The sequence below is a fragment of the Diuraphis noxia genome, unplaced genomic scaffold (genome assembly GCF_037042655.1).
Source record: "Diuraphis noxia isolate RWA-SAM2 unplaced genomic scaffold, SU_Dnox_SAM2 contig0001, whole genome shotgun sequence".
NCBI classification, from domain to species: Eukaryota; Metazoa; Arthropoda; class Insecta; order Hemiptera; family Aphididae; genus Diuraphis; species Diuraphis noxia.
In genome coordinates, this window is record NW_028301711.1 from 99,629,810 (window position 1) to 99,646,333 (window position 16,524).

Below are 16,524 nucleotides of genomic sequence, written 5' to 3' on the forward strand. Positions count from 1 at the left end.
TTTTATTCTAAGTTCTTTTTTCGCATATTATTATATTTTTTCGTATATTTTCGTATCATGTCGGAAACTGAGACAGAAATGAATACTCAAGAACGTTTTTTTAAGAAACTTACGGAATCGGCGAAAGAAAAAAAAGACAATCATTATAATATAATTACAAGAGATGCTTATGATTTACTTCTAAAAGAGGTCGAGGATGCGATAGCAGCAACTAAAAAAACATCGACTCAGTATATAAAGATGAAGCGGTTTAATGTTTTAGAAGTTGGCGGTACAAAAAAGCTGGTGACCCGCGGAGATCTGGTTAAATATTATTTGCCAACGGAAGACATTTATTGACTTTGTCATTGATTTGTCACACATCGCTGTAGGGCATGGAGGAAGAGATCGTCTGAAGGTTGAAACTTCAAGAAAGTACGCCAACATCACCACTGATATGATAAATATTTTTTTGTCCCTCTGTGAAACGTGCCAAAAAAAGAAAAAAATAGGAAAGAAAGGACTCGTTTCAAAACCAATTTTGCACACTGAATTTAATAGTAGATGTAAAATAGATTTAATAGGCATGCAGTCGCAGCCCGATGCACAGTTTAAGTTTATACTTAATTATCAGGATCATCTGACAAAATTCGTTCTGCTCCGCCCTTTGCAAACCAAGCGTGCAGAAGAAGTTGCAAGCCATTTATTAGATATTTTTTTAACTTTTGGTGCTCCGGTTCTTCTGCATTCGGACAATGGACGTAAATTCTAGTTTTAACTAGTTAAAATCAGAAGTGACCAGTGGCGAAGCGTCATAGGAGACAAAGAGACAACGTCTCCCCACTTAGAAATTAGAACACGGGACAAACAAATAATTATTTTGTTTTATTTAATATTAGAAAATGTGAATTTTATTTTATATTATAAAATATATTATGTATATGTTTCAGTATTGTTAAAATCGGTTTTTCGTTGTAGTGTTGTACAGTTATGGATTTCTTAAAATAGATTAGAAGCGCGCGATACGGCCGTGCGTACGAGCTGGCGATACGGGTCATTCCAAATATGGTATTATATCTAAGAGACGTTGCGACGCAACGTCTCACAAATATGGGCACGCGAGTACAGGGGATTGTCAATCAGAGTGGGGTTTACTATGTACGCTATGAGACATGTCTCGCCGTTCGTAATTACCTCAATCCTTAATATTTATTATTTAATACGTTGCCGTTGCGATTGTCACACTCACGCCGCGCCATCGTAAACTTGTAGTGTTTTATTTTATTGTCATAATGGCTGACGATTTAATTAATGAAATTTTGAACGATGGAGTTAACAACTATTCGTACGAAAAAAAATTTGAACTAAAAAATAAAAAACCGTGTCCCTTATTGAATTTAATGACAGCTGACGGAAAAACAACTAGAAAATTTCAATTCGTGTGGTATTCAAAATATAAATGGCTTACTGGTAGTCAGGTAAGAAATAAACTATATTGTTTTTATTGCTTATTATTAAGAGGAGAGAAAACCTGGAGCAACGAAGGTATGTCAAATATGAAAAATTTCGAACGAAAAGCAAACAAACATGCTATTTCTGAAAGGCATCTCGTTTGTCAGGAACAATTTAAGTTACTTGGTAAAAATATAATTGATCATGCGCTATCAGAAGGGCGACGCTTGCAAGCCATAAAATATAATGAACAAGTTGGCATTAACCGTCGCATATTAGCTCGATTAATCCATGTTGTGTGTTATTTGGGGAAACAAGAGTTAGCTTTCCGGGGACACGATGAACAAAAAAGCTCATTAAGTAAGGGTAATTATTTAGAGCTATTAGAACTCTTATCGCAAGAAGAACAAATACTCAAAGAACATTTTTTGTCCAACTCTTTATTTAAAGGAACGTCTAGTGATGTGCAAAATGATTTAATTGCTTGTATTACAGATGTTGTAAATACTAAAATAATGAACGATTTGAAAAATGCAAAGTTTGTGTCTATACAAGCCGATGAAACCACTGATGTGTCATGCAAATCACAAATGAGTATTATTTTTAGATACGTTGTTGACAACAACGTTGAAGAGAGATTTATTGGTTTTTTTGACGTATCAAAAGATAAAAGTGCTGTTGGGCTCTCAAATATTTTATTGGCAGAAATAACCAAATGGAATATAAACGATAAGATTATCTGTCAGACTTATGATGGTGCAGCCGTCATGGCTGGAAAACAAAATGGAGTCCAAGCCATTATTAAAAAAACCTATCCAAAAGCCCTATTTATTCACTGCTATGCCCATCAACTGAACCTAATTTTTTTACATGGGTCAAAAAATATTAAGTCCGTTCGTATTTTTATAAGTGACCTTACAATGTTTCACACATTTTTCAGTAAATCACCAAAACGAACTGAACTGCTTCGGGACAAAGGTTTTAAGTTGCCAAAAAGTTGCGAAACAAGGTGGAATTACCATTCAAGAGCAGCAGCTACTATAAGTGCACATTTTAAAGAACTACAAAAAGCGATATCGTATGTAACTGAGGGGGAAGACTGGGATCCGATTTCTATAAGTACAGCTTATGGGTTATTGCATAAATTATCAAATCCAAAATTTGTCTATTTATTATGTCTGTTTCATCGAATATTTATATACTCGGATCATGTATTTTTAATACTTCAAAAAAAATCCACTGCGGATGTACAAACTTGCATAAATGAAATAAAAAATTTATCTACGCAATTATCAGCTATGAGAAATGACCAAAATACTATAACCGAGTGTTGCCAATCTGCAATAGAATTGAATAACGAACTTCAATATACAGACAAAGATGTAAATAGCCTGAAAAATCTTACGTATGAAATATTGGACTCAATAATTATCCAAACTGAAGTTCGATTTCAAGATTTTCACGTTTTAAAATTTATTGAGCTTGCAAACAATAATGAGTTTAAAAATTACAAAAAACATTTTCCAATTGAGAAACTAAATCAACTACTAAAAGTTTTCCCTGGAGTATTCGAACAAGAGAGATTACAAAATGAATTGACAATTATTTACAATGATGATAACAAACATCTCCCACCTAAAGAATTGCTGAATTATATTATTAATGGTTGGTACATAATAATATATTAAATTAAGTTGATCATTTTTATTTTTAAAAAACACTGTAGGTATTAAATTATAATATACTTAATCATATTTGTTTTAGCTGAGTTACAAGAAGTGTACGTAGAGCTTACAAAATTGTTACAATTAATTTTGTGTATTCCTGTAACAACGGCTTCTAGTGAAAGAAGTATGAGTACTCTAAAAAGAATCAAGACGTTTCTAAGAAATACAATGACCCACGATAGATTCTCAAATTTGTGTACTATGGCTATCGAGAAGAAAATGTTGAGCGAATTAGCCACTGACCCAACATTTATTGACAATGTCATTGACTTATTTTCTAAGACAAAAAATAGAAAAATAGATTTAATATATAAATTAACGTAAATTTGTTTTTAACTAGGTATTCATATCAATGACTTAATGCGAGTTGCATATATTATGTTTATGTACAATATATTATGTTATATTAAATATTAATTAATATTATCTTTAGTATATATTTTAAGTTTTTAAATATAATTTAATTTTGTTTTTAGTTTTTGAACATTTATTTTTTACCTTATAAGTTATAGATAATGTCCATAATTGCCGGGCTCAAGCACGAAAAAAAAGGGGGGGAGTCTAGGCATATTAGTGCCATTTTTTTTCAGTGTCTCCCCGACCAAAAACCTCAAGCCTCGCTACTGGAAGTGACTAAAGGGATTTGTGGGAACTAGTTTTGACTAGTTAAAACTAGTTTCGACGGATTTCGGATTTTAACTGTGACATATATATACATATATTACACCGAAATTCTTCTTTCTTTTAATAATGCCCATATTTGTATCATATTTGTCATTTCAATGTTATCTAAAATGTCTTTCTCAGAATCAAGTATAATCAAATCATTTAATCGGGAACTGGTCATAGTAGTTCTTAAATGGTTTTTGATTAATTTTAGCTTGCTGAAACATCGTTCATTTGAAGCTATGGTAACTGGTGATGTTAATGCTAAACGACAAAGTTCATTAGCCATAGGAATTATGGTCTTTAATTTGTTGGCTACATCCATGACGTTAGCCAATGATTTAGCATTTTCAGTTTGTAGCCTTAATATATTTATCTCACATAATGCGCTATTGAAATCTGTTGCATTTGACATGTCACAGTTTTTTGGAAACAAGAAAAATGCTTTTTCTACATCTTTTATAGTTATATTTGAACTTATAGGCACCAATAATACTTTAAAAAGTGGCTGAATACAAACCAGACAAGATTTCAAATTTTCTTCCACATGACAAACATTCGACCTTAGTGCGTTTGCGTTTTGTTTTATTATTGTCACACATATTTAAAAACGAGCCAGGACATTTCGCCGCGACCGTTTCGCCGCTGTACCATTTCGCCGCGACCGTTTCGCCGCGAAGGGTTAACCTCCCCACGAAATATCAACAATACCAATGATGTACCTACCTATCATATAGCCATATAGGTATAACAAATAACAATAGGTATTAGGTACAAAGATTATACAATTTTTTCAAACCGCATCACCCGAATATTTCATGCATTTATCCCCGATTATCACATTTTTGATTTTGAAACATATGTTTCAATATGTTGATATGTTTCTCAATTCAAATCAGTTACATTTTATCACTCCTCCAACTGGAATTCGCAGCTTTAATTTCCGTTTGTGCATAAATGCGCAGCTCATAGGCATGCTCACAGGGTGGATGACACGGTCCGCAACGGCAACCGGTACAAAGTAGTAAGTACAGGTGCCGCAGCGACCTGTCTACGCTCTTGTCAACCGCCACCACGGGATACGACCGCGCGACAGTCGACTCTCCCGCCACGCCTCAACGGCACAAGGCGGGACGGGAAGCAAAGTCGCGCCGGACGCGTACCGACCGCCGTCCGCCGCCGGCCTTCTCTCTCGATCAACGACCTCCGTGCGGCACACGCCGACCCGTACAACGGAAAACCACGACTTTGCCGATCACCTGGTCGTTACACTTATTTTAACATACGCGTTACTCGTATGTTAGTTGTTGTTTTGACCATTAAATATACGCGAAACGCAGTGAATCAACTATTCGACAGTTTGTTTTATTTTACACCACCACATTAAAATCAGCGACCTGCTTTCTGCGGACCTTCACCATCTTCGTCACCGCCGATGCCGTGTCATGGAGCCATTCGCTTTCAGTGCTTGCACTCTGTTGGCCGGGGGCAAACGCTTTTATTTTAGAATCCATAATAAATAATAATATAACAAAGTCCCACAAAACAATACTTTTTAGAAAGAAAAAATAATAACATATTTTGTAGGTATACGTTCACGGCTTAATGGCACGTGACAATAACTATGCAATTATTATCTAGGTATATGATTTTTAATAAACATGCAAATGACAAATGTACCTACAATTAATACAATATCCTGACCGTTTAATGTAATTATTAGTTCGTAACATTTAGCCTATATTGCTTTGTTTGGCACTACAGATATTTAATAACCTCCTGTGTATTTCTCACGGGCCACGTTCAAATCCAAAATTGAACTTTATTCATATATGTTACGTAATGCATACCATGTAAGAAAAGGCACTATTAACTATTTAAATAACTAAGACTAAAAAAAAAATGTTTGTTTCAAAATAAAAATTATACAATTATTAGAAAATTATTTTATCGTGAATTGAGCAAACCCATGCACTTAATAAAATTATATGCTACTAAGTCAAATTAGAGGATTCAGCCGTATTAACTATTAACATATTAGAACAAATTAGGTCAGGATTGGTAGGTATACTCTGGAATTCTTAAAATAACATTGTTAAATCATTGATTGTTACATAATTAATTATTAATTTAATTGATTAATATTTACGTAATACTCCTCGCGTATAAACGGTGTACCTATAATACCTGCAACATATAACATAGGTAAGTGACAAGTGTATCTATGATTTATTTGGTGACCCATTCACCATTGACCATTGTATCAAATATCTAATATACATTATACAATGTTCATAATATATCACTCTGTAATGATTTTTACCTGTCTCAACAATGGAAAACAACTCAAAACGTAAAAAACTGTAAAAGTTAGTGGCTAATAATAAAATAACCGCATCAAAGTATCGAACTATTATAATATAACAGGAACCAGTGTTTTTTTCGACTTACAAAAAGTTTGGAACAATTGCAGTTTAGCTACCATGTGATTTTTTCAATTTTTTTTTCGAAACCTAGGTAAATCGACGTTCTAAAAATGATGGTGCCAAAAAAAATTGCGCTAACACTTAGTTTTTGAGTTATAACGATTTGAAATTCGAAAATTCCTAAATTTTGAATTTTTTGAACTTAATTTGTTTTTTAAAAAAGGGGGACTTATGTTTATTATAATTAGTTTTGAAATAATGAAACTTTTAAAATGCATATAATTAACCCTTTCACTGCTATGTACTAAAATCATAAGTACGTGTCCTGTACTGAAGATTTTTGAAAAAAAAATAAAAAAATGTTATCACTTTATACTGTAAGATTTGGACATTTTGAAAATGAGAAAATTTAAAAAAAAAATGTTGAACAAAAACTTACAGAGTTACAGCTAAATGTAAATTTGGCAGTCATGGGTTTCCAAACTTGTGCAATACGCTAACTTTAACGTCACAACATAACATTATAATACAGTGTATGGTATGGATAAACTTTTCAACATTGATTTTTTTACTTCATTTAATTTGAGCTAATGATAAATTAAATTGATGATAATATACACAAATATTTAACTTGTAGTAATCAAATTATTAATTAAATAAAAATACAAAATAACCAATTTCATAAATAAAATAAAACAGAATAAAATACATAAACATAAGTATTTAAAATAAGATAATAATAACAAAATAAAATCATTGAACTTGACTGTATAACCTTGTAAAATTACAATAAAAACAATACATAAATAAAATAATACAAAGGAAACAATAATAGTACTTTTAAAATATTATAAGTAATATTTTTTTTTTAAATTCTTTTTGTGTGTGGTAAACTTTAAAACAGGGGGTAACACATAAACCAACATCACATTCAATACAGCAGTAAATGGAATCTTTTCTTTTTTTGTTTTCCTTCTTGTGACTGCAAACAAAACAATATCGTCTTCCTTGTTTTTTTGATGGTGTAAGTGGCACCAACTCTGGAAAGTGACTAGCGCCTTGTTGTAAGCGCTTTTGTGTAGTGTCCATTGGTTTTTTCTCCTATTAGTTGTCATGCTAGCTTCACATTGATATTTTAATATCAGTTCATTAATTAATTGCAATTGAAAGTCAGCTAATGAAATATGTTTTCTTGTCACCGTTTTATAAGCTGAATATGCATTCAGTAGAGATATATCAACTATATGAAAAAACAATTTTTTGTACCACTTCATGGTACGGCGTACACATTCGATTGAACTTAAAAGCATGACTGATTTATCAATAGCACCCATATTAGCATTGTAGCTTATCACACACTCTGGTTTTAGATATTTATCTCCAGTAGCTCTATCAATTTTTTTTGTGGTTACCATTGTATATTTATGCATAGTTGTCAACATGTACACATCTCTGCGATCTTTCCAGTGTACAGCTAATAGTTTATTAGTGCACATTGATTCCCTTTCTCATAGTTTTAATTTTGAATGTATATCTGGCATTAATTTTCTATTTTTCCTAACTGTTCCACAAGAGTTTATTTTATTTTTTAATGTAAATACATTGCTAAGGATGGTGAAGTGGAAAAGTTATCAGTATATAATGAATAACCGTGGTAAAAATATGGTTTTATAAGTTTCTTTACTATAACTCCAGATTTCCCTAATTGGTCTTCTAAAGGGTCTTTATAATTACTAGCACCTGTGTATATGGAGAAATTTAAAATAAAATCAGTTTCACAATCACATAAAATGTATAATTTTATTCCAAATCTATGTCTTTTTGATTTTATATATTGCTTAAAAGACAAACGTCCCTTCCATAAAAGTAAGCTTTCATCAATAGCTAAGTTAGAAAAAGGAATAAGAGCATCTTTAAAATTTTTTTGAACTTCAGATATCACCATTTGTATTTTATAAAGCCGTTCACCATGGATTTGTTGGTTATTATCACAAAAATGAATTAATCGTAGGAGTAACAAATATCTATCTCTACTCATTAATTTCCCAAATATATTTTGATGCAAAAGTTCATTAGTAGACCAATAATCTTGAATTGTTAATTTTTTATTCCTAGCCATCAACATATTAATTTCTAAAAACACATACATTTCACCAATTGATGTATCCTTCCATTTAGTTAAACTTAAAGTGTTCTGAAAAAGTTTGTTGTTGTGCATATCGATTGGTTTCAAATACAATCTTTCCCATGAGATTTGGTGTTATGAATGCTTCAAAAAAGTCCAACATTGGAGAACTTTCATTTAAACCAAATTCTTTTTTCTGTATTCCAGCCTAAGATATTAGATTTAATGGAATAAAATAACTGGTACCTATATCGAAAAAAAATTAAATTACCTTATTTTGAGTAAATGGATGGATTTTTGGTTTAAAATTAATAGCTCTCTTTTTCCATTTCAGTGGACCAAATGGTTTTGGAATATCAGATGAAGGCACCTTTTTTCTAGGTACATTTCTAGTGCATATTTCTGGTGATGATTGACTAACAGGCAAATCTAAAATAGGTTGAGATATAATTGAAAAATATAATATAATTTATATACCTACAATACTAGACAAAATTGAACAGTAAGACTATTATAATATTTATAGAAGACTATACAAATTATAGCTAAATTATTAGCTTTATAAGAATAATACAAATTATAAAGACTTATTACTTACCATTTTCTTCTGAATCATCTTGAAAATGTTCACCAGGTTGTAATGGTGAAGAGTTTAAAGGAGAAGTATTAACTGTAAGCAATACATACCATACAGCATCACATAAAAATTCTTATGAAATAGTAAAAATATATTATAATTGACATAATTTATTATAGTTACATAAGTCTTCAAAGTTATCAAATTCAAAATTATTGAGAGCTTCATCAATATCAATATTTTGAAATACTATAATACAATAAAAACACTTTAGAACACAAACTGTTTTATAAGTTACATTTGTTAAAATATTACAGTAAATATTTTGAATAAATTTCCAATCTCACCTTGTACTTGAGGTTCAATTTCAAAATCTTCGAGAGCTTCGTCTGTTTCTCCTATGTCGAACTCGTCTTCAGATTCTGAATTGGCGTAAAATTCATTTAGCTCATTTACAATTTCATCTTCAGTTAGAGATTTTTTGGACATTTTAGCAGATTAAAAATTAAATAAATAATAAAATATATGATTTTAAACCAAATGTTGACAATATGTACGTAACAGTCGTAACAACAAGTAATTAAAACAACAGTAATATCACAATGAAAGTAAAATGCTATAAATATCACGTAAACACAAAAATATATGAGGAATTCAATAATATATGATATTATAGTTCCATGTTTGAGAACCACTAAGAGGTTCGAAATAAATAACATTTAATATCTCCTTGAATACTAGTGATATCACAATTCTGAAAACACCGTTGAATTCAGGAGCGAGTGTAGATAATAACACGACCGATAACGATTTTGCTCCATTATAAAAGATAGTGAAACATGTTTAAGCCACAAATAAGAAAATGCCACTATTTGAAAAAGGGACAGATGAGATTAAAAAAAAGTATGTTTGCGAATCGATTGAAAAAATTCGCATCTCGAAGACCTTTTATTTTTTTTCTCGACATCGCCATACAAATCCATCGATAGCACTATTCAAGGGACATAAATGAAGAATATGCCCTTCGTTACACTTTAATGTATTATTTTTACTTATTAGATTCCACTCTTGAAGTTTTTCTAGTACTTCGATACTAACGGGCCCGTTTGTTTTGCACGAGAAAAATTCAACAATATTTAAAAGATTAAGACACATGTTTCACAAATAATGCATACCGCATACTGCCGAGTGCCAATTACGATGATTTCAAGCCCGACCGAAACATTAGACAGGTAAGAGTTTATGACCTACAATTTTTATCTTAATATCTTTTGATGTTGTTTTAATAATAAGTTATCCGCCTAGTTATCCCGTAACTGGGAATATCTGTTACACAAATATATTTATATATATTTTTGGCACCATCATTTTTAAAACGTCGATTTACCTAGTTATAACTAATCAAAGTTATGTCGTAGTATGAACAGTGATCACACGTTTTGCGGCACTCGTCGCTACGCTGCTCGGCGCCGTTGCTCCGCTCCGCAAATCGAAAATATCCCTCGACTTGCTATGCAACACCACCTCGAGTAGGTCACAGGGTAATTACTAGGGTTAGGATATTTATGACTTTTGCATATTTTTTCTTTTAGTCGTGCACATTGCAGACCAAGTTATAAATTCGTTTTGTGCGACATAGAATCAGATGCATTCAATTTTATTTTGCATATTTAGGGATTTTTATGAATAATTGCATATTTAGCCAAAAAATAATAAATAAATGCATATTTCGCCAAAAAATAACTTCAATAAAAACCCATAGGTAGGCACAGTCGGTTTCACATTTAACGAAAATGAGAAAATATGAAACCCGTAGTATATAATTAACTTATCTTTATTACTTATAGTTATCTTAACTTTGACTCTACGTTATTAATCAAGTTTACGGCCAATGATTGCGATAGTGTGTCGAATTCACTGTAAGTACCTATATGTTTTTAATTTCAAAATACCATATTTTTATATATTTGTATTTAAGTTTAAAGTTATAAAAAAGTTGTAAAATAATTTAAAATTCCTCAGTACTCTGTATTTTTCCTGCCCATCTATACTGCTCGAACTCTTGTATTTCCTTCTTTCCTCTATCATGTTGACTATTTCCATTGTAATCCATTCCTTTCTCGCTGTATTGTTGCTATTTCCTAAAGTTTTCGTTGCAGCCAATGTAATTGTGTCTTTCAAGTTCTGCCATCTTCCTTTAATATTTTGGGATTCTTCAATAATTACACCATTAGTATCTTCATTATATTTTTTGTTTATTTTTCCATCTCTCAGATTTTTAATTTTCCATTGCGCTACTTCCTTCTTTTTACCCGTTATTCTTTTAAATTTAAGTTCACATTTCATCATTACTAGATTGTGGTCGCTATTTATATCCACTCCTGGGTAACTTCTACTTTCCTTTACTTGATTTTTAAATCTGTTCTTCACCATGATGTAATCTATTTGATATCTATTTATGTCTCCAGGCATTTTCCACGTGTATCTTCTTCTTGGATGGTGATCGAAGCATGTGTTTGTGATTATTAAGTTATGTTTTGCATAAAAATTCTAATAATCGTTCTCCTCTTTTATTTCGCTTTCCCAACCCATAGGCGCCTGTTACGTTATTAACTTTTTCTTCCCCTACAACGGCATTCCAATCACCCATTACTACCAGATTCTCTTCCCCTTTAACATTTTCGATTATTTTATCTATATTCTCTTATACTTCTTCCACCTCTTCATCGTTACTATTTGATGTCGGCATATATACTTGAACTACTATTGTGTCTTTTGGTTTCGTCTGGAACTTGACTAGAATGATTCTATCGTCACATTGTATATAGCCTTTAACTTTTTTTCCTAAAGTTTTATTCATTACAATCCCTACTCCTCCTGTGACAGGTTTCTTTTCTGACGCACCTGTATATATTATTCTATGGTCTCCGCTCCAAAAGTCTCCTGACTTTGGCCATCTCATTTCTGATATTCCCAGAATATCTACTTTCATTTTGTCCATTTCTATTTTCAGATTCTCCAGTTTCCCACATTGTAATAAAGTCCTTACATTCCAAGTTGCTATTCGTTTATATTCCTTCGCATCCCTAACACCCTTAACATTTCTTACCTCTCTTGTAGTTCCCACCCGGAGATCCGAACGGGGGACTATTTTACCTCCGGAATTTTTTACTTGAGAAGAAGAAATGTTGATTACTGTTACTTGGGATATTAATACGGTGGTTTCCCGTTGCCTTCCGTATCGCAGTACAACCACCAGTTATACGGTTTCCCGTAACTGTTGGCTGCTGACTGGTGTGTAGCTGATGAGCCTACACCCAGTATTGTAGTAGCTGCTGTCTTACTACAAGTCCCTTTTAGTCGCCTTTACGACAGGCAGGAACAACCGGTGGTCTATTCTAACCCCGACCAACAGGGGTCATTACCTTTAAGGACAATAAAGCGAATGGCTCCACCCCGTGAGCATGCCTATGAGCTGCGCATTTATGCACAAACGGAAATTAAAGCTGCGAATTCCAGTAGGAGGAGTGATAAAATGTATCTGATTTGAATTCAGAAACATATCAAAATGTATGTTTCAAAATCAAAAATGTGATAATCGGGGATAAACGCATGAAATATTCGGGTGATGCGGTTTGAAAAAATTGTATAATCTTTGTACCTAATACGTATTGTTATTTGTTATACCTATATGGCTATATGATAGGTAGGTACATCATTGGTATTATTGATATTTCGTGGGGAGGTTAACCCTTCGCGGCGAAACGGTCGCGGCGAAAAAGCCAGCGGCGAAACGGTGCGGTGGCGAAACGGTCTGCGGCGAAATGGTACAGCGGCGAAATGGTCTGCGGCGAAACGGTTGCGGCGAAATGTCCTAGACCCATTTAAAAACGTAGTACTATTGTACTAATATTTTAAAATGTAAACGTATAAATGATTAAGACAAGAACACTTTCTAATGAGACGACGTATGAAGTAGGCACTGTACGTAAGAATGGAAGATATTAAACAACTATGGTCTATGATTATAAATTGTTTCATGATAATAATAATTATTATTACAATATGTTCAGCAAGCTGTTCATCAAAAATATTACTATGTCTATTTTTATCGTCAGTATTGCGATAACGGTGAGTGGTAAATACTGCCAACTGCCAAACGGCGACCGTTTGCTATCCGGGTTCCAGGAAATGCGTTTATTTAGTCCGTATACATTACGTATTTAATACAATAATTAATGTAAAATATCGATATTAATTTTAGCTGCGGAGACACGGAAAAAAATCATCACATTGGCCCACTAAGTTTGAAATAGAACATTTTTCCACCTTGGTTTATTTTCATATTTTTTTTTTTTTTGTATTTTTATATTTTATACATATTTTTGTTGTATTTGACAATGTGTTAATGTGCCGACTGCAATATTAGGTTAAATGAGTGAAGGGTTGTGACGACCCCTTAACCCCCCCCCCCTCGCTCCGGCCCTGACTGCATACTAAGCGAAGCCTAACCTAATACTTGATACATTATTTAAATGTTTATAGTTATGTAGTTTATAAACATAATATTGTCAGTAGGTAGGTGAATTCTCAACTACTGAATATTTCTACCAAAGAATAATAATTTTGTTGCTACATTATTTTAAAGGGGAAGTTTAAGTTAAGTTAGCCTCTGTGGCTCAATAAAGTTTAACAAGCGATGGGGACACTCTTTTTTAAAAGTTAACTAAAGTCCTCTACTTCAATTTAACCTAGTTGAACAATGCATAAATATATAGGTAGGTAACCGACATTTAAATAATTTAATAAAGTTATTACTTACTTAATACTTTTAAGACGGCGGAAGGTAATAACGGCACGTTAGCTGGAAACTCGACACTCGCAGATTCAAAAAATGCTCATCAGTGAACGGCGGTGGGCGTCGGACGACGAGAATACTCGTCGGCGATCGCGTAACGCATTAAAAAAAAAAACGTGGTCGGTAGGTAGTAGGTACACGGCAATACTGCAGAATTCAGTACACGGAGTTACGCCAGTTACAGGTTACAGCGGCTCGCGTTAAGGGGGTTGGAAGTGCTTATTTAATAAGGTGTAAAATTTAGGCAATTTGTAATCACGTCGTCACCGCCCGATGTATTTGTGTTAGTCGTAAATGATTATTAGTGTGAGTGCGGTTCATAACCTGTACCGCCACCTTCCTCTTTGTCATAGGTAGTCACATCATTATCACAATGATAATTTATAGTTTTATTTCCATTTTATAATAATAATGTGTATCTGCTATCGCATTGAACTATTATATTTCGTTGTAGGTACATAATACGTAATATATTTATACCTATTATACGTGTCATTGCTGCGGTCGCGCATTTTTACAAAAGTGGCTGTTGTTATAAATTAAAAATAGACTAGCCGACTATTATAATAATTAATAACCAATAAATATTAATAATACTAAATACTACAAGGAAATGATAATAATATAATTCATTGTTTTATGAAACATTAACTTAAAAAAAATTATAAATACATTTGAAATAAACAAATAAGTGTAATAAAATTAAAAATATAAAAGATTAAAAAATGAGTAGGAACGTCGTAAGTTTGTTATGTTTTTAAATATTGTGGATTACATATTTCTGGCAACATATGGTCCAGGTAGAATTCTGACAACGTCATCTCCATCTTATTATTCCAGATATCATCATCACGTTCAATTTTATGTACACAAATCCCTATAACAACAATTACAAAATCTTACAATAATGAAATAATAATTATTAGTACCTACAGTAAAATGTTTACCTTTTGGTGTCCATACAACAAAGTAGCAATATTTTCTGTTTGTTATATGCAACTGCCCTTGTACTTGGAAGTAGTAAGAATGGTTTTTTTTTTTTAAATAGTTTACCCGATTGCATATCCATAAACTTTAACTTTTTTTCTTTGTGTTCATCTTGGGGAGTAAAATTTTTTATAGAAAATGGACATTTTATCTCTATTATTGAATCATCCTCAATAAGCCCATCTGGTGTTGCTGCCAAAAATGGCAGATGAGGGTCAACAAACAATCCAGCTGGGGCTACTTTGTATCAGAATAGCTTCTCAAATTCGTCCTTTGCAATAGATTCAAATTGAATCCCATATCTAATTTAAACAAAAATGTTAAATTATTAATTTAAGTTATTTTGCGTGGTAAATTCAAAATTGTGAACTTTGGTTTTCGTTGAAATTTACAGTCCCTACCGTAAAAATTGTATTATTGACAACAAAATAAGGAAATAAAATAATATTAGTTTTACTAATTATTTACCATTAAAAATTGCCTTGTAGCAGCAGTACCATGAAAATACTCTGATTGGTATAAAACTGAGATTACACTATTTTTCCTGGAAGTGGTTTTTCGTAATTTACAAATTTTCCCAAAATTGGATGCAGTTAACCTTTTGGACCTCTCTTTTTTCCATTCCACACAATTCACCTGTTCAACTGTTCGACGCTGTAATTCGTCAATTTCAACCATATTTAATTTCAAATTTGTCAACAACTGTAAATTTTTTTCTTCAAAATCTTCACGCGACATAGGTAACGTCTGACAACCTAATTCATCATTCACAGCTCCATAATCGGCGTCCGGTTCATAAATAATTTTTTTCCGTATTTTAGGACTACAATTTTTTTTAAATACATCATGATTTTACTATATTGTTACCTATACTTTATACTCTATCAACCTATAGGTACTTAATTACTATATTATTAATGTTATTACTTAGTATTAGTGGACGATTTATTGCTAAGTCGACGTCTTTTGTCGAGTCTTTGTTTTATTTCCTTAGAAATATATTGCTTTGTATATTTTCCCGGGCTGAAGTTAGTTACTTTTTTATGAAATTTTCTGAGATGATAAGGGCCATAATTATATGCAGATACTGCGGTATGACAACGGACATTATATGAGCCTACATTTGTAAAATATATAGTAAATAATAATAAAATTATATACAATAGGATATTGAAGCACTACAAAATATATAGAAAAAATTGCTTTGGCTCAAAAAACTCATTCATAAACAGAAAAATTCCAAAAAATTAGTTACCTCTAAGAGAATAGTTGATACGTTTTACGCCTACATACTTAGCAACTATACTATTGTAGCCTTCAACACAATTGTTATTGACATGGCGAATTAAACTATTAGCGTGATAAGCTACCAAGTTTATAGCTGCCATTAAATCATTCCATACACCACATTTTTGTAATTCAGGGACAAAATTATTTTCATTTGCTTTTATATCCACACAGAAATATCTGAACAAAATTACAATTTTAGACTGTTTTATCGGGTACACAAATTAATTCAGTATAATGCTTACCTCATTTTATGTTTTTTTAATTTGGACAATCTAAATCAAATGTAAGGGGGGGGGATAAGAGCCAAAATTTAAAAAAATGCGATGATCGATCACAAATAAACTTCATAACGAATAAAAATATGTTTTCAGATTTCTTATCGCAAAAGTAGTTACATCTGTTATCATCACCATTTTACCCCTCCTTTTTAAAACTGG

At 32.1% G+C, this 16,524-nt stretch overlaps 3 protein-coding genes and 1 pseudogene across 3 annotated transcripts; 2 read left to right on the top strand and 2 right to left on the bottom strand.

Annotated features, from left to right (window-relative positions):
- Positions 1 to 57: 57 nt before the first annotated feature.
- Positions 58 to 1,185, top strand: LOC149062756 (KRAB domain-containing protein 2-like). Its single transcript, XM_089215401.1, has 4 exons — positions 58 to 271; positions 372 to 740; positions 930 to 943; positions 988 to 1,185. Exons 1-4 carry the CDS (start codon positions 58 to 60, stop codon positions 1,183 to 1,185), a joined length of 795 nt encoding a protein of 264 aa, XP_089071527.1.
- Positions 1,111 to 3,519, top strand: LOC149062757 (zinc finger MYM-type protein 1-like). The gene is made up of 2 exons (XM_089216059.1): positions 1,111 to 3,096; positions 3,196 to 3,519. The coding sequence occupies exons 1-2, from the start codon at positions 1,272 to 1,274 to the stop codon at positions 3,480 to 3,482; spliced, it is 2,112 nt and encodes a 703-aa protein (XP_089072185.1). The 5' UTR covers positions 1,111 to 1,271; the 3' UTR covers positions 3,483 to 3,519.
- Positions 3,520 to 11,482: 7,963 nt separating this feature from the next.
- LOC149062758 (protein CFDP2-like) lies at positions 11,483 to 11,944 on the bottom strand. Its single transcript, XM_089215402.1, has 2 exons — positions 11,686 to 11,944; positions 11,483 to 11,622 (listed from the first exon to the last, which is right to left on the bottom strand). The coding sequence occupies exons 1-2, from the start codon at positions 11,942 to 11,944 to the stop codon at positions 11,483 to 11,485; spliced, it is 399 nt and encodes a 132-aa protein (XP_089071528.1).
- Positions 11,945 to 14,559: 2,615 nt separating this feature from the next.
- LOC149062759 (uncharacterized) lies at positions 14,560 to 16,334 on the bottom strand (annotated as a pseudogene).
- Between the last annotated feature and the right edge of the window lie 190 nt (positions 16,335 to 16,524).